Genomic DNA, 18,402 nt, shown 5'->3' on the forward strand with positions numbered 1-18,402 from the left:
GGGAGACTTCCTGCTGCCACAACCCCCATTGGATTTTGCAGCCAGAGGTTTTAGGCTTTATTTACCCCCCACTGGAACTCCGGGTTGCACAGTTTGATTCACTTCCCAGTTGTTCCTCCCAGTTTATCCCCACTTGAATGGGGGAAATCCCCATCCCCCAGCTACTGCCTTGCTGTGAGTCTTCTCTGCCAAGATGATAACAGTATTGCAAAGAATGTAACTAATATTGTTTATTTAGGCTGGTGAATTTCTCCATAACTTCACATTTTAGAAAATTAAGAATTTTTCTAAATTCCTATACTTAAAACATGCAATTAGGGATTTATTCAAATAAGCATAATTACAATTAGTTTGGCATAGCTTTTAGTTAAAATAATTTGTCTAGCTTATACTATGAGAAATTTGATCCTTTGAGGTTTAGAAATTTATAATGACTATTTTTGATCCTTGAGTATTATTATAGATATATTTCCTAATTGGAACTGCTAAGCCCATAAAAGGACATGACTAGATATTTAGCAACACAGGCCTACTTGTGTTTATTTATTTGTATAACTAATCATCATTATTGTCCTATTTGATAATGACCTCATAGCTTGTTGGAAAAAATCAAGTCTCTTTTTGCCACTGACAAGCATTGCTCTAGTAATGCCCATTTTTTACTTGGGAGCTTATTAGAAATACAAAATCTCAGGCCCCACACCAGACCAACTGAGTTAGAATCTCCAGTTTAATCAGATACCCAGATGTTTTGTAGCACATGAAGTTCAGAGAAGCAATGGAAAACTGACATTGTTTGGAGTTATATTAGAATTATTTCATTTCCATATTTTGGTTATTATAATTAACACTGCAATGAACACAAGGGTGCACTCTTCCTATAAACTGCCTAAAAAGAGAATTATTTTTGTCATAAAATAAAAAATATATATTTTTTAAAAAATAATTATTTTGAAGAGGCCTAATTAATTTTAGAGAGAAAAAATTATCTCCTACAAAAAGCCTATATTCCTAGGTCAAGTAAAACTTACATCATAGGCTAATAAAAATATTTGAATTTTAATATAATTGTATGATATTATGGATTGATCCTGATACATGAAAGAAAACAAATATAAAATTCAATATACCATCACTGAAGTTTTTCTTAGACAATCCAGAAATGACTTTGGGATAAATGTAGGATCCTTTTTATCTTGAAAATAAATCCTTATGAATATATTTTAACTTTGTTTTGGCCAAAAGTTTAATTTTGATATTCAGTAAAACTGAGTGATATAAACATTACATGGAAAGTACATTGTAACTGAAAACTAAATTGGGCCTAATGTTTAAGAAATTGTTTTAGGAGTCATAAAAATTTAAAAACACCACAGGTTTGTTTGGCTTTTTTTGCTTGACCCTGTAAAATCACTGAATAGTTAATAATGCTAATATTCATTTTCAGTAGAGATATGTGTGTGTTGTGTATATGTTTAGCAATGGAGGAGGCTCCGCACAGTGAATACAAAATGCTGAATGAAGTTTGTTTTGTATTAGGGAAGGATTATTGGAGATGTATTGAGATTAGGTTTAATAGTGGGTTTAATAGAGTTGCCTGTGGGATTCTCAACTTAATGTGTTTTTTTCCCAACAAGCTCCTTGAAGGCAGGAACCACGTCTATTCCTGCTCAGCATTTTGTTCATACTCCTTCAAACAATGCCTAGCTCATAAATAGACCTTTGATAAATGTTTGTTGAATGAATAAGTGGAAGTTGGTGTCAGGAATTGGAAAAGCAGCAGGATGGGGATCCTAATATTCGGGACAGAGAGAGAAGGATTCCTTAGCTCAGCAAGCTAGTTGGTCTGGGCTGTGGTAGAAGAATAAGGACCAGGTAGTTATCAATTTAAGAACCAGGTTTAAATCTGAAGAAATCAAGAGTGTTAAGGGAAGCCTGGGACTGAGATAAGCCAAGATTGGATGTATCTCCAGAAGTAAAGTTGGGTCAACAAGTTTTGCCCTTTTCAGTGATATGACTCAAGGGTTGTCCCCCCCACCCACCATGGGAGACAGCTCCCTCCTGCTCATAGGCATGTCCTCCCTGGAGAAGGGAATAGCTCCCTCCATGCAGACAAAGATGAATGATTATTCTTACGCTACTATTCCTTCAAAATTTATTTGCATGTCACTTGAATACAATTTTTCCCCTCTTGGTGTGTCTAATGTACAATTTTTAATAACATTTGCACATTGCTGGAACAATTTTGGCATGTCTTATACCCAATACTATTGTTTAGATGTTAAATGAAAATATCAAAAGGGATGGCAGCTATATTAAGTCCCATTGTGATTAGGCAAATTACATTTTCATGATAAATTAATTAACTTGGATTAGATATTATAATGATGAATTCCATGTAAGAGTTACTGAATTTAGCAAATCATTGCCTTTTGTGGTTTCTTTGTAGTCAATGAAAGGAAAATTGTGTTTCTAATAGACAAATTTGATTTCACATGGACATAAAGCAATCAGATATAAAATTGTAACTTACAGTTGTGGTTTTCATATACCTCCCCAAATGCTTAAATCTAATTATTAATATTTGAAAGTAGCACAGTTAGGCTACTTAAAATTAACCCCTTGACTTGTACTTTTTACCTGTAGTAAAATGTTCATCACATAAAATTTATCATTTTCACCATTAAAATGTTTAATTATAAAGTGCACATGACATCAAATTTACTATCTTCACCATTTTTAAGTGTAAAGTTCAGTGCTGTTAAGGATATTCACATTGTGTTAGCATCACAACCATCCATTCACAGAACTATTTTCATCTTACAAAAGTGAAACTCTGTACCCATTAACCACTAACTCTTCATTTCTCACATCTCTTAGTCCCTGGCAACTACTATTCTACTTTCTATCTTTATGAATTTCACTACTCTAGGGACCTCATATAAGTGGAATCATACAGTATATGGCCTTTTGTGGCTGGTTTATTTCACATAGCATAATGTCCTTAGGGTTCATCCACATTATAGCTTGAGTAAGAATTTCCTCCTAAAAGCTGAATAGTATTCAATTGTATACCACATGTTGTTTGTACCTTTGTCTCTCAATGGACACCTTTTGGCTATTGTGAACAATGCTGCTATGAACATGAGTGTACAGATATCTTTTTGCAACCTTACTTTAATTCTTTTGGATCTATATCCAGAAGTGGAATTGTTAAGTAATATAGCTATTCTGTTTTTATTTTTTTTTTAGTTACTACCATACTGTTTTCCATATTGCACGTAACATTTTGCATTTCCGCTAACATTACACAAGCATTCCAATTTATGCACAACCTTGCCAGCACTCATTTTATGTTTTATAGTTTCTTTTGATTTTTTTCTTTGAATAGTAACTATCCTAATGAGCATCAGAGGGCATCTTATTGTGGTTTTGACTTGCATTTCCCTAATGGTTAGTGATGTTTACCTTTTCATGTGCTTACGACCATCTATCTGTACATCTTCTTTTGGAAATGCCTGTTTAAGTCTTTTGCCATTTTTAAAATGAAGTTATTTGGTTTTTTGTTATTGTTGGGTTAAGGAGTTCTTTATATATTCTAGATATTAATCCCTTGTCATATTTATGATTTGAAAATATTTTCTCCCATTCTGTGGGTTGCCTTCTCACTTTATTTATAGTGTCCTTTGATGAGCAAGAGTGTTTAATTTTGATGAAGTTCAATTTATTTTTTCTCTTGTTGCCTATGACTTGTACTTTTTAAAATCAAAAGTCTGTACATATACATTTCAAGATAAGAATGACAGAGGAGTCTTTCATTTTAAATTGTCATTAAATTAAATTAACATATAGTGTGTAATCCCAACATATTTTTAGGCACCTGTTGGCAAACTATCAGTTTCCAAAGATGATTCAAATACAACTACCTATTCATTTTTTACCATTATAAAAGAGAAACCCTGTAAGCTATTTTCTCCATACAATTATAATATCTTTTGATAAATTGTAACAGCTTTAAAGCCAGTAAATATAAATATTTTCCTGACTTTATGTTAACTAGTTATTATTTGATATACAGTATAATTTTTTGAAAAATATATTTCAGCATTGTTGTAAGAAATAATCCAATGACAAGTTGTATTTGTTTAAAGGGTTTATTGAGGATGGTTTTCATTATATCACATAAGGATTTCTTCCCAGGAGAAATCATTTTTTCTGCCTGTTGTGCCAGGAATGGTTGGGTTTCTCTGAAAAACTGGCTTGCTTTTCTCTGTATATTTCTTTTTTTAGTTGTGTTTTTTTAATTTTTAAAAAAAATTTAAGTTTTTATTTTTTCATTGAATTTTTGGGGTGACATCGGTTAATAAAATTACATAGGTTTTAGGTGTACAATTCTATAGCACATCATCTGTATATTGTGTTGTGTTCACTACCCCAAGTCGAGTATGAATATTTTTAACTGATCCTGTTTTCTTCTGCATTAGCTTCTAGATCATTAAGTCATTGTTCCAGCTCCTTCCACACTTTAGTAAGTCTAACATTCTTCATTGGTATGGGTTTTTATTGTATTTTTCCCATTGTTTCTGTGTCCTCATTTAAGACTAATTGTATTTTCCCTTAATCATATTTTTTTCTCCTTCAACTTGTGCTATCATGTTGAGTTTTGTGTGGCTGTATATATGTAAATAATGTACTTAAATCCCTTTTTAAAATATTTTTTAAATTTTATTTTTTTAGAGAGAGGGAGGGAGAGAGGAAGAGAGGGAAAGAAACATCAATGAGTGGTTGCCTCTCATGCACCCCCCCACTGGGGATCTGTCCCACAACCCAGACATGTGCCCTGACTGGGAATCGAATGGGAGACCCTTTGGTTTGCAGGCCAGCACTCAATCCACTGACTCACACCAGCCAGGGCCATAAATCCCTTTTGATATAAAGCCTGATTTAAATGTGGTAAATGTATTTTAAAACAATGTCTTTAAAATTATTTTTTAATATTTTCAATGTCTTTAAAATTTTTAAATGGAAAAATGTTTTTGGAATGGCTTTTGGTATGATCCAGATGATCAGTTTGTGAACAATCTTTTCACCCCTTTTCCACTCCTTCTAATGTAATGGAGGCTTAAAAGGCAGGGATGTACTGTCAGAGAGGCACTTGGATTTAGACCTTTCCTTACTATTTATTAAGTAGTGGGATCCTGGGCATGGTCTCTAAATCTCAAATTTTATTATGTGTAAGATCAAGATAATGACGTGTAATTCCTCAGATTCTTCTAAGGATTAAATGAGAAAATATTTGTGAAGCACTTTAAATGGTGGTTGGCATACAGTGAGCACAAAAAATAAATAGAAGGGATTACTGTTAATTAGTATCAACTCTTCAATTGAAAATAGTGGAATGCTATGGCCAGCTTAGCATTTTCTAAAATAAATTAAGATGAGTAAATGAGAATAAGCTAAAAAAAAAGTTCTTCCTTTTCTGTTTTATTTGATTTGCTTGGGATTCTTAATGAAACGAAATTATATACTCTTTGTTAAAGAGCAAATGCTTGCTTGTAGAAGGTGGTAACTGAAGTATGGCACTGAAGAATGTAAAAGTTCTCAGGACAGCATGTATTATATTGGTTTCAGTGATACATAAAAACTGTTTTCAGTGTTTCTCCTTTCTTTCATTTGAATGTGGCTTCAAATAGAATGCCAACCAGGTACCCTGCACTGTATTCAATTCATCAGCATATCCTAGCATGAAATTCAGTCCTTGGTAGGTTTAAGTAGTATTTTTTCATATAGGTCTGGAAGAGTGTGATTTTTATTAACCATTTTCCTATATTCTCTCTTATTCATTTTAATAACTATATGTTTCTATCAGCTCCATTTACCCCTTTCTTTTTGCAAGCGTATAAATCCAATTTATTGTTAAGAATTTTGTTTTTCAGTCTTGAAATACTCTGATGTCGTCAAAACAGACTGGGCTTCAGAATCTTTTGGGACTAGGTTTTAATTCTTGCTTTGCCAGTCAGTTACTTACTGTGTACACTTATGATATTACCTAATCTTACAAGTTTTAGTTCCATTTTCTCTCTGGCTACACTTCCTCAGTCTTCTTTGCAGGTTTGCTTCTACCAAAGCCTTTACATTTTGGAGTTTTTAAAGTTCAGTTCTAAATCCTCTCTTTATTCATATTCCCTAGCCAGACTCAGCAACACTTGTGGCTTCAATTTTTTACCTGTATACCAATTACTTTCAAATATATGTCTCCAGAGAAGACCTTAATTTTGACTACTCAACATTGCTCCCTGGCTCCCTAAACAAAGGAACTGTAATCCTAGTATGTTCAGAAGGAAAGGACCTACTTCTTTGGTATTTCTGTTGTCTGTGAATAATGTCACCATTTTTCCATTTCTGTGATTTAGGAATGTATGCATCATCTTCCTTCCCATGGCCTCCTCTACCTTATACACCCAATCCAGCACTAAGTCCTGTACATTTTATCTTCTTTCCAATCCATCTCTTCTCTTCCTTTCCTGCCATTATCCTAGGACAAGCAATCAGCATTTTATACTTAAATTACTTCACATGCCACCCAATATGCCTCCTTTTTGGCAGCCTTCAATTAATTTACGTACTACGGCTGGACTGATATTCACAGAACACTTTTATTTTAAAAATTTATTGTTTATGATACTACAGTTGTCCCAATTTCCCCCCTTCCCTAAGCCCCCTTCACAGTCAGTCCCCACATTGTTGTTCATGTCCATGGGTGATGCATATGTATGCTTCGTCTAATCCCTTCACTTTCTTTCAGCCAGTCCCACCCTCCCTCCCCTCTGGCAGCTGGCAGTCTGTTTCTTGCTTCTGTGCTTCTGATTCTGTTTTGCTCATTCGTTTATTTTGTTCCTTAGATTCCACTTATAGGTAAGATCATATGGTATTTGTTTTTCATTGCCTGGTTTATTTCACTTAGTATAATAGTCTCCATGCTACCTGTTTCCAGTCCCTCAGTACTTTCTCATTTCTCTCAGGTTCCCAGCCAGGATTCTGAACATGGCCTACAAGACCCTGCATCATCTCGCTCCTGACCCATCTTTTAACCCCATCCTGCTCTAGCCTCTTCCTCATCTCTGCATTTCAGCCACACGGACTTCTTTCAGTTTTTCAAATGTACACTGTTTCTTTTGTAGTACAGAATCTTTGCATATGTTGTTTCTTTGGTATATTATTCCCTCTCTACTCCTCCCCTTTGCCTAGTTAACAGTTGAGCTTATGGATCATAGTACCATCGTCAATTCTTCAATTAAGCCTTCCATTCCTGATTTCCACAATCAATAGAGGCTAAGTCTCCATTTTTGTCTTTCATAGCACAGTGTATTTTTTCTCCATAACAATCATCACAGCTTGTATTTATACATCTATTTTGGCAATTAAATGATTAATAGTTGTCTTCAACATAGTAGTATAAACTCCATAAAGTCAATGGCCATGTCAGTTTTTGCTAGGCATTTGATTCCCAGTGCATAGTGCATAGTGATCACCTCATTAACTATTGATTAAATGAAGGAATGACTGAATATGTGTCTGGTGCCTGCTGTATGCAGTGCTGTGTGGAGGAGTTCATGACACTATCCTTTAGGACTCTAAAGTTTATTGGGGGAATGAGACACTAATGAAAAGATTATAAAGAAAGAGCTCAGGTAATAAATACCATTGGGTGTACAAATGCATAGATATTAAGAGAAGAGAGGTCCATCTGATTCCATGTGCAAGACAAGACAGGATTTCAGCAACTAAATATGTGAAAAGGATGTTCTGGGTAATAGTAATCACATTAAGTAAAGAGTTGAGTTGTTCAAGTTGGCTACAGTTTAGGATGCATGAGTGTATGACTGATAATGGTAGAAAGATAGGATAGGGCTTGAATTTGGAGATCCTTGAATGGCAGAATAAAAGATGAAAACTTACATGTTCTTAAGCTTCCTTAAACAAACAAGCAAAAAACCTGATTATCTATTAAGTGGTAAAATGAAAGACATCACTAATCCCCAGGTTTGCAACTGGTTCTTCATGCTCGGTCTAACTATGATTTATATTAAAGTTGTTTTTCTGTTAATAAAATAGTAAGGACTATGAAGACTTGCAAAGAGAAAACAGTTTAAGTTTTAGTTAAAACTGTTGCTGCAACTGAACTTTAATTTGGGTGAGAAAGTATGGTCTTTGAAAAATATTGTATACGAATTCTTAAGTATATAATAGATTAAGCTCCATGATAATAGCAAACAGTCTTTGTTTATTAAACATGATTAAAATCATTTTTGTTTTAAAAATTAAAATATGGACATGTGGAATAATTACATATAATATTTAGTGATTATGTTATCTTTAAAGAGTATTTAAAAATTGTTTGTGAGCTGTCCTGAAAAATCACTTTGAGAAAAACTGTTTGATCAGCTGATTTACCATGTTCTGCATACAAAATTTTAAAAATTACAAAATTATGAAACCATCAAAATATTGTTTTGTGCAATGTGCCACTGCTTTTCAAAAGTTCCTACCTCATATTACCATATATCAGTATTTTAAAATTGAGCAGTTTTAAACAAATTTGATAGTGTGTCTGTGGGTTACTTTGCCCTCTTTAGTTGGCCTTGATATAGCATATCACTGGATATATTGTAAGTACTTTTTGTGAATATTCTGATTTGATACATCATAAGAAACACTTAATTTTATGTAGACAAATCTGTCTGTCTTTTTCTTTACTGTTTCGGGCTTTGGTTTGATATGGAACACAGTGTTCTCTAGTACTTTTTTATTTTTTAACATTGAATGTTATCTGCTATGTGGTTGGCACTGTCTCCTAGTTTCAGTGCTGATATGGTTTTCTTCCTTACATTTGTTTTCTTTTGGTCATTTAATCGGAGAGTGGAGTTTTAAACCAGATAAAATTTACTCTGGTTTAAAATGTAGAACCAGTAACATTGTAGGGAGGCTGGATTGTTTTGCAAACTGGAACCATTGACATATTACCATCTAATCAAGGTTTTTATTTTTCTCTGTCTTAAAGACAACATTAAATTGTTAGAGAAAAATTAGATCTGAAGCTAATAGAAATGGCAATGATAATAAGTATGGTGGGGCTTGTCCTTCCAGTAAGTCTTCCGGAGACCACAGGGCAGTGATTGGTTTCCTACCGCATGCACCAATCTGCTCACTCTACATCATAAATACTTTTTCAGACAGAACTCTGTTTGTAGCCTCTGAGCTTTGCCAATCAGCGGGGTGAAGAAGTCTTTTCAAAAGTAGTTAAATGCATTAGTGCACACAGCTCCAAACTTAGTAGGTATTTAATAAAGAGCTTCTGAATGGAATTCTGGAAACCATTTTTCCCTGGCCTGGGTCTTTTATGTCAAACACTATGATAAAATAATGTCAGAAGGAAATTTTTAGTGTAATAGTATTTTCCAAATGTTATATAACCTATAATTCATTTGTAAGTTTTAAAATTTTATTCTTTAAGTTAATGGAATAAAATTGACTTTTTAGATGTTAACAGTTTCATGAGTTTCAACATATGTATAGATTTATGTAACCAACACCACAATTGAGATACAAAACAGTTTCATTCCTCCCAAAACTCCCTCCTGCTGGTTTATAGTCACAACCTCTTTATATTCCCAGTCCCTGGTAACTAGTGATCTGTTTTCTGTTGCTATTGTTTTGCCTTTTTCCATATGTAATATAAATGAATCAATTCAGTATAGCTTCTTTCACATTGGGCATTTTCTCTCAGTATAACACCCTTGAGATCTATCCAAGTTTTTGTATATATCAATAGTTCCTTTTTTATTGCTGAATAGTATTCCATGGCATGGATGCCCCACAGTTTGTTTTTCTTTATCACATTATATCTCACTTGTTAAAGCAGATATTGTTTATTTTTATTGGAATTTAGACTTGTCTAGTGACATAGATAGTTTTGAAGAAAACCTTTTTCTTTTGGTTGAACAAAATGTAAAGCTGAGTATAGTAAAAAGCAGAGTGATGGCCAGCTCTTGTCTGAATTAAATCAAGAATTTATATGGCTATATCATCCCAAAACTATGTGGGAATTGTTAAAGAAAATTTTAACTACATAGGTTCTACAGCAAAATCTAATTTTTCTCAAATTATTCAGGAATTTGATTTTTAAATATTCTGGGTATCTAAGTAGCCTATATATTTGCATGGGTCAGCCAGTTTTCCAATAATTAGAATACAGTAAAATTTACTTATTGTTGAAATACTACTGAATTTTTTCTTTTTTAAAAAAATTTTATTTATTTATTTTTAGAGAGGGAAGGGAGGGGAGAAAGAGAGAGAGGGAGAAACATCAATGTGCGGTTGCTGGAGGCCTTGGCCTGCAACCCAGGCATGTGCCCTGGCTGGGAATTGAACCTGCGATGCTTTGGTTTGCAGCCCGCGCTCAATCCACTGAGCTACACCAGCCAGGGCGAATTTTATCATTTTTAAATGGTTTAGGAAGTACAACTAGATCTTAAATACAAATTGCCTTTTGCTGAATTATTTATCATTATATGTTCTCCTGTGTATATAAGAAAAACATGATTATATATACCTTCTGATTGTTTTTATTATAGAAAATGCTTTTACTGTCTATCGTAGATGTCGTAATTAATACCTGAATGCTACTTGACACTGACATCCAAGACTCCCTCCCCCCAAAAGAGCCTTAAAAGTTAAAAAAATTAAAGATCTTTGGGTGTTAACATTTTGACAGGAAGAGTCATTGAGGTTTTTGAATCAGGAGGTGACTCAATCAAAGAGCATATTTAGAGATGTGACAGTGATAGACTGGGCAGGCTCGTGTCAGGAGGACCACGTAGGCTTCCAGGCAGACTGTACAGCATGACTAAGCTGGTGACAGGGAGATCAGAAATGAAAGGGCAAAGCAGGAGCTATTTTGAATGAAGAAATTATGTTTCTCACTAACTGACAAGATAAGAGATTAAATTGGGGAGTCATTCAAGATGGTTCTGAGACTGGAAAAAAACAGTGGTACAAATAGAGAAATAAATTGCTCAGGGAGAATGAGATTGGAAATACGGTGTTATTAGTCATTGATGATCCAGAAAAAAAGCAGTGTCAGTGAAAAAAGGGGACTGAAAACTAGCTTAAATGTAAGATCTTTTGCCTTGAATTATTCATGGATTTGAGGAAGCAAACAGATATTGGATTGATGCATGTTTGTTTCAATTTCCTAACCTTATCTTGCAGAAGGGACACAAGTCCTCACAAATATACATATGCTGATCTTTGTTTTTATAGTAAATAGTGAGTGGCAACAGACCTCTAATGAATGAATTTACATTTTTATGTTTTTTCTGTAAATATTAGGGTGTTCTATTTTTAGATAAGAGTACATTTGTTATGTACAGAATGATGTATAAAGTAAAATTTCCTGGAGTATCAATAGACATCCTCTAACACCCATTTTAAGTAGGTTTTTAAGATTTGTTTAAAAGATTTTATTCATTTCTATTTTAGAGAGTAGGAAGACAGAAAGAAAGGAGAGGGAGAGAAACATCAATGTGTGAGAGAAACATTGATCCCTTGCTTCCTGCATGCCCCCAACCTGGTTAGGGACCTGGTCTGCAACTCAGACATGTTCCCTGACCTGGAATCCAACCAGTGACTTTTCAGTTTGCCAGATAATGCTCAACCCAATAAGCCACACCAATAAGGGAGGGATTTTAAGATTTTGAACATTAAATACAATAATTTGCATACTCCATATCTTCTACGTGATAGTGGATTTATTCATTTTATTTCACCATTCTTCTGTAATATTACTGATATCCTGAAAATTTGTGCATCCTTAGAATATCTCTCAAATGTCACCATTTTGTAAATGTTTCATTATTTTTAGAACCTCTTTTTAGATCCATGATTTTTGGTTCATTCCTCATCCTTGCAGATGGTAGAAAGCAATATAATTTACTGAAAAAGTCAGAGATATGTTGTAGTAATGATTTCAAGCCTCCTTTTCTACTTCAAGTCTTAGATAAAATAGTGTATATTTTATTTAATGTTTTCAATTAAATAAAATATAGCACACTATAAATAAAATCACAAGCACACAATTTTCTTCATGGTAAATTTGTGATATTTAGAGTATGGATCAAGACTTACTTGCTATGTTTACTTTTTTAAATTTAATATTTATTGTATTTTTCCCATTACCAATTAGTCCCCTTATACTCCTCTCCCCCTAGCAATTACCACACTGTTGTCAATGTGTATGAATCCTTTCTCCTTTTTGATCAACCCCTCCACCCCCTAACTTCTTCCCCTACACTAGCTGTCATCTTTTCCAACCTATGAGTCTGTCTCTATTTTGCTTATTAGTTCGGTTTGTTCATTAAATTCCACAAATGAATGAAATCATATGGTAGTTCTCTTTCTCTGACTGGCTTATTTCACTTAGCATAATGTTCTCCAGGTCCATTCATACTGTTGCGAAGTGTAAAATTTTCATTTTTTTTAATGGCCAAGTAGAATTTCATTGTGTAAATGTCCCATAGTTGTTTTATCCACTCATCTACTGATGGACACTTGGGCTGCTTCCATGTCTTGGCAATTGTAGATAACACTTCAATGAACATAGGGGTGCTTATGTTCTTTCAAATTAGTGTTTTGGGTTCCTTAGGACATATTCCCAGAAGTGGGATCGCTGAGTCAAAAGGCATATCCATTACTAATTTTTTGAAGTATTTCCATATTGCTTTCCACAATGGCTGCACCAGTCTGCATTTCCACCAACAAGGCAAAAGTGTTCCCCTTTCTGCACATCCTCACCAGCACTTTTTGTTTGTTGATTTATTTAATGATAGCCATTCTGACAGGTGTGAGTGATGTCTCATAGTGTTTTAATTTACATCTCTCTGATGATTAGTGACAATGAGCATCTTTTCATATGTCTATTGGCCATCTGTATGTCCTACTTGGAGAAGTGTCTATTCAGGTCCTTTGCCCATTTTTTAATTGGTTGTTTGTTTTCGGTGTTGAGTTTTGTAAGTACTTTATAAATTTTGAATATTAACCCCTTATCAGATGTATTGGTAGATAGGTGTTCCCATTATGTGGGTTGTCTTTTTATTCTGTTGATGATTTCCTTTGCTGTACAAAAATTTTTTAGTTTGATGTAGTCCCATTTGTTTATTTTTCTTTTGTTTCCCTTGTCTGGGAGAGAGATATCTGATAAAAAATTTCTACAGGCAATAGTCAAGATTTTGCTGCCTATGTTTTCTTCTAGAATTGTTAAAGTTTTGGGTGCGACATTTAAGTCTTTGATCTGTTTTGAATTTATTCTTGTGTGCAGTGCTTTTCTTATTTTATTTTTTCTATCTGTTTGGTTCAACTTGTTTTTATTCTGGTCTTCCGCATTTTTCTTTTGCAGGTCTTGATGACTGTTTGCAGCAGTATATTAAGAACTTTGAGAGGGAGAAGATCAGTGGGGACCAGCTGCTGCGCATTACACATCAGGAGCTGGAAGATCTGGGGGTCAGCCGCATTGGCCATCAGGAACTGATCTTGGAAGCAGTTGACCTTCTGTGTGCACTGGTAAGTACATAAAACCGACAAGAAGGGAAACTTCATTTTTTTTTCTTGTTTTTTCTCCCTTTTAATTTTTTTATTTCTTCTCTTTTTGTTTCCTTCTTTCCTTCTCTTCTTAAAACTAATTTAAATACAAGTAGAAAAAAATCCCCTAATTCTCAACCAACTTGGTATATTTTCCTCCTTCATTGAATTTGCTATATTATACAGTGCTAAATGACAAATTATAGAGATTTATAGCTTAGCTGGTGACATTACATTTAGCTACTTGAAAAAATTAAGTTGGAGGTCACCAAAGGAATTTTCATAGCTGCATTTAGGATATCCAATTGCATAAAATCGATTCCCTTCTAAAATTTTCAGTTTAGGATCATAAATAACAATCCTATTTTAGGAAAATCACTCCTAAAATAATCAAATTATTTACATGTTATTTATGTATACATCCAGTGAATATTGCACCTTGTATGATTACTTTTGTATGTTGAAAGAGCAATGCTTAATTAGACAAGAGAAATCAATGAATTTGTACTTGAAAAGTTGTTGAAGCTATAGATTTTGGAGTCTCAAGGATATAGAGATTGAATCCATAGAGAAGAGTTCATCCAAGGAGGTCCTGCAGAACATAAAGAAAAAAGACAAAGCTTGACACTCGAGCTGAATAGGAAGAAGAGGAGGCTGCAGACAATGCTTATAGAGTGATCGGAGAAGCGTGAAGACAACAATAAAAGAGTTGTCACAAAACTAATAGGAAATATTGTTTTCCTTAAGGAACATCAATAATGTCATCAAATTTAGCAAAAAGCTAATAGAATAAACAAGAAAAAAAAAACACCTGACTGAAAGCAGTTTCTAAGAGTAGAGTCTGATGCCCTATTGTTTGAATAGCACCTCTTATGCAGATATTTCAGTTTTACTTTGTCATTTCCTCAAAGAGATATTTCCTGATCACTCCCTCACCCTTGTCTGACCTAAAATTAACCCCCTATTGTTAATCTCTTTTCTAACCCTTATGTCATCTTGTAATTATATATTTATGTGTCTGTTTATCAGTTTAATGTCTATTCCTTTCACTAGACTGTAAACTATGTGGGAAAAGTGACTATCTTTTTTGAACACCCAGCGTGTAGTACAAATGCCTAGGAAGAGTGGACGCTAAATAAATTTCTTTATGAAAGTGGTAATGAAGGAGACTTGACACATTTTTCACATGCTAGTTTTGGGGATCATTTTATTTCCCTGTTCCTGAGATAAGAGAAGTGAATTCCTGAGATAAGAGTATACATAACACACATGTACACTCTATCCCTTATATGAATGAAGTCACAGAAATCATGCCCGAAATAAACCAGTACTTGGGGTAAGTTAAAGGTCCACGGTGTTTTTGCATACTGTTCTCCAAAACTGAGTCAGAATGTCAATGAAGGTGCAACAGAAGCATCCTGGAAATTAGCAACTAATCTAGCAGTCCCCTGTTTGCCACATCTTCTATAGCTCTTCAACAGTTCTACCCTTTGCGGCAGCATGGATGGAACTGGAAAGCATTATGCTAAGCAAAATAAGCCAGGTGACCATATGATCTCACCTTTAACAGGAGCCTAAACAACAAAACAAACAAACAAGCAAAATATAACCAAAGACACTGAAATAGAGAACAGGCTGACAGTGACCAGAGAGGAAAGGGGAGGGAATTTCAGGGGAAAAGGGGAAGGGTTTACAGGAACAAGTATAAAGGACACATGGACAAAAACTGGGGGGGGGGGTGGAAATGGGAAGGAGGGGGGAGGTCTGGGGGGGTGAACTGGGGTGGGAGCAAAAGACAGAAAACTGTACTTGAACAACAATTAAAATAAAATTTTTAAAAAATAGGTATGTCACAGTTTGAAGTCCAGGGTGTATGTCTCATAAGCAGTGCTCCACATAGATGAACCACTCAAGTGCTAGACTGCCAGTTCAAAGAAGGAAAGATCGATGATTGCAATGTTACCTACAGAGAGTCTAGACCTATAGGCTTTGGAGTTTGGCCCATGAACAAGCTCTGCTAACCTACACTTACTTAAAAGGATGCCATCAAAGACATATGTCTAGACCATTTTGATGTTTGAGCCATGGAGCTATGGCAAATCCCTTCACATGCTGAGTTTTAATCCTTCTGCAGTTGTGGTTTAAGCACCATAGTGTTATATCATTTTCTGGGAAAACTTCATTATGTGGTTGAGCTGTTCTGGAAGTTAACACAGGAAAAAAAATAAATCAAAATACTAAATTCATTCCTTTGTGTTTATTTAGCAATAAATTGCTCACATTCCCCAGAGAGATCAAACATTAAACTTCCTTTTCACTGCTTCCTAGTGGTTATACATCAGCAATTTCAAAGTGTAGATATCTTCCAGTTTATGCAACAGATGTTTTCCAGTGAATATAAATTAAATTACTGAGCTGTGAATTCTGATTTATTTCTATATTCCATTATAAAATCAGGAGGTGATATCCCTCACTAACAAGCTCAGGTGACTAGACCAGAAGTTCTGCTATTAGGAATGGGGAACTGTGTCTTGTCTCTTTGACACTGTAATGTCTCTACTGGTCTATGTAATTGTCTTTACATTTACTGTATTTATTTATTCTTTCAACTTTTACATAGTCATGTTCAAACAGTGCTACCAAAGGGAATACAAAGATGAAAAAGGCATAGTCTGTGCTCTCAAGATGTATTCAGTCTAATAAAGGAGACAGTAGTCATTAACAGATAATATAGATTCCACCACCCTTTGCTCATCTCCACCCTCCTCCCATGGCCTTCACCACACCATTGTCTGTGCCCAAGGACTAGGCATATATGTTCTTTGGCTAATCTCTTTATGTTCTTTTATCCAGTTCTCCCAACTCCCCACATATGTAATAGTGTCAACAATAAAAGAAGCTGTAAAATGTCACTTCATTTACTTGGAGAAATGATAAAACATTCTTGAATTTCAAACACCAGAAAAAAAGATAATATAGATTTAAAGACAATCCCAGAGGAGTGCATAAGGAAATGATGAACACTACTGAGGGATTCAGAAAGTATAGGTGGGGTTTGCACTGGGACTTTCAGGATGAATAGATGTTCACCAAACAAAAAAGTTGGGGAAAATTTATTTAGGCAGAAGAAATATCACATGTAAAGACAGTTGTGGAAGGGTATAGTGTGTTCAGAGAGAAATGAGAATTTTAGATTTGGCTACTGCAGAGTAAGAGGTGATGGGAAGAAAGGTAACTTACACTTCATACCACATTATATTAAATCTTTGCTTAGATTTTTTCATCCTCCAGTACACTTCCTGTCCAGTGCTTAGCACATATAGTATATTAAATTAATGTTATGTTATTGCATGAATTTCTCTGCCTTTCTCCAGAGAACTGTTATTTTTTCTCTTGCTTACACAGCCTCTGACTCTGAAGATTCTGTTCTTAGTATAAGGAAGACACAGAGTAATTACCAAATTCCTTTCTTTATTTTAAGTTTTGTAATATTTTCATCTCCTGTATGTTAAAGTTATTCCTGCTGGAGAATAAATGTATGACAGCTGATGAAAACAAAAGGTCTATTTAGTAACTTGTTCATACATTCAAATATACATTTATTAAGTACCAACTATATTGTTTGTATCATGTTATTCTAGAAAGAATTAACTTGTTCATGATTTGGAGGTGTAGTAACTCTTGCAAGCTGTTATGCTATCATTTAATATGCTTAAAAAGTGAGTACAGTATACTAACTGAAAGAGTAAAGCATAAATAAAATATATAGAGTTTAATGTATAGCCCTTAATTTCTGTTCTGACAATACACTTTTTATTGGGAACTCTAGTGAATCATTTATGACAAGATAAAAACTGTTTTCATTTCATTCTTCATGTACTTTTCACATAATAGGCATTTTGCAGGAAAATTTTGATGTCTGCAATTGCTAGGATGTGTTTCTTTGCACCATAATTGCTTGGTTCATTTATCCAAGTTGTTTCTTTAAAAAGCTTCCTTAGAGCAATCCTTTTAGAACTTACTCATTTATAAAGCAATGTATTATAAAACCTAAACACCTGCTATATGCTACGTTCAAATGAAGAGCTCTAATAAAATAGCATTGACACTGTAAAATATGTAGTACCAATACTGAGGTTTTTAGTTATGTGTTTAATGAGAATTTGCCACTAGTGAAGATATAGCCACCTCAGTTTTCTAAAATATTAAGTGTGTTCCTTTATTTCTTTCCTTTGTTTGTTTTTGCATGCATATAACTGAAAGAGAAGAACAGTATGAACTTAGCACCATTTCCTTAAGATTAGACAGGCTATGTCGAATTAGTCTAGAGTTAAAACTGATTCCTGGCAGACATGTTATTGGCCAAGTATTTGAACAAATAGATAACACAACACAAAGAAAATAGCTGAGTACATTGTATGTTCAAGCTTTCGTTTTCTTGATGTAGTCCTTTCTGTAAGAACAGTAATGCCTAGTTTTCCCATGGATGTCCAGGGAAAAGGCAGCCTGTAATGAATAAACCTACATTTTTACAGAGTTCAGGTAGTACATACCTCTGGCCAAAAACAAAGGGCTGCTTCATTTACTTAACGCTTCTTTACATGGTAGGCAAGGGAGTGTGATTTACTGGTGACTTAGTGAGTCACAACAAACCATCACCTTTCATGAAAGAAATAACAAGAAGCTACTTGTGTTGACAGTAATTTATTTTGAGCTACTTACAATTGAGAATTGTGATGATAAAATTAACTCAAGAGATTACTTAAT

At 34.3% G+C, this 18,402-nt stretch overlaps 1 protein-coding gene across 6 annotated transcripts in view; it reads left to right on the forward strand.

Moving 5' to 3' along the window:
- The window catches only part of CNKSR2 (connector enhancer of kinase suppressor of Ras 2), a 288,141-nt gene that overhangs the window by 47,339 nt on the left and 222,400 nt on the right, over positions 1 to 18,402 (forward strand). For all 6 annotated transcript variants that reach the window (XM_028522246.2, XM_028522249.2, XM_028522244.2 and 3 more), the window contains exon 2: positions 13,454 to 13,617. In XM_028522246.2, the coding sequence (XP_028378047.1) occupies positions 13,454 to 13,617 (164 nt within the window). The remainder of the gene's footprint in view (positions 1 to 13,453; positions 13,618 to 18,402) is intronic.

The sequence above is a fragment of the Phyllostomus discolor genome, chromosome X (assembly GCF_004126475.2).
Source record: "Phyllostomus discolor isolate MPI-MPIP mPhyDis1 chromosome X, mPhyDis1.pri.v3, whole genome shotgun sequence".
Lineage (NCBI taxonomy): Eukaryota > Metazoa > Chordata > Mammalia > Chiroptera > Phyllostomidae > Phyllostomus > Phyllostomus discolor.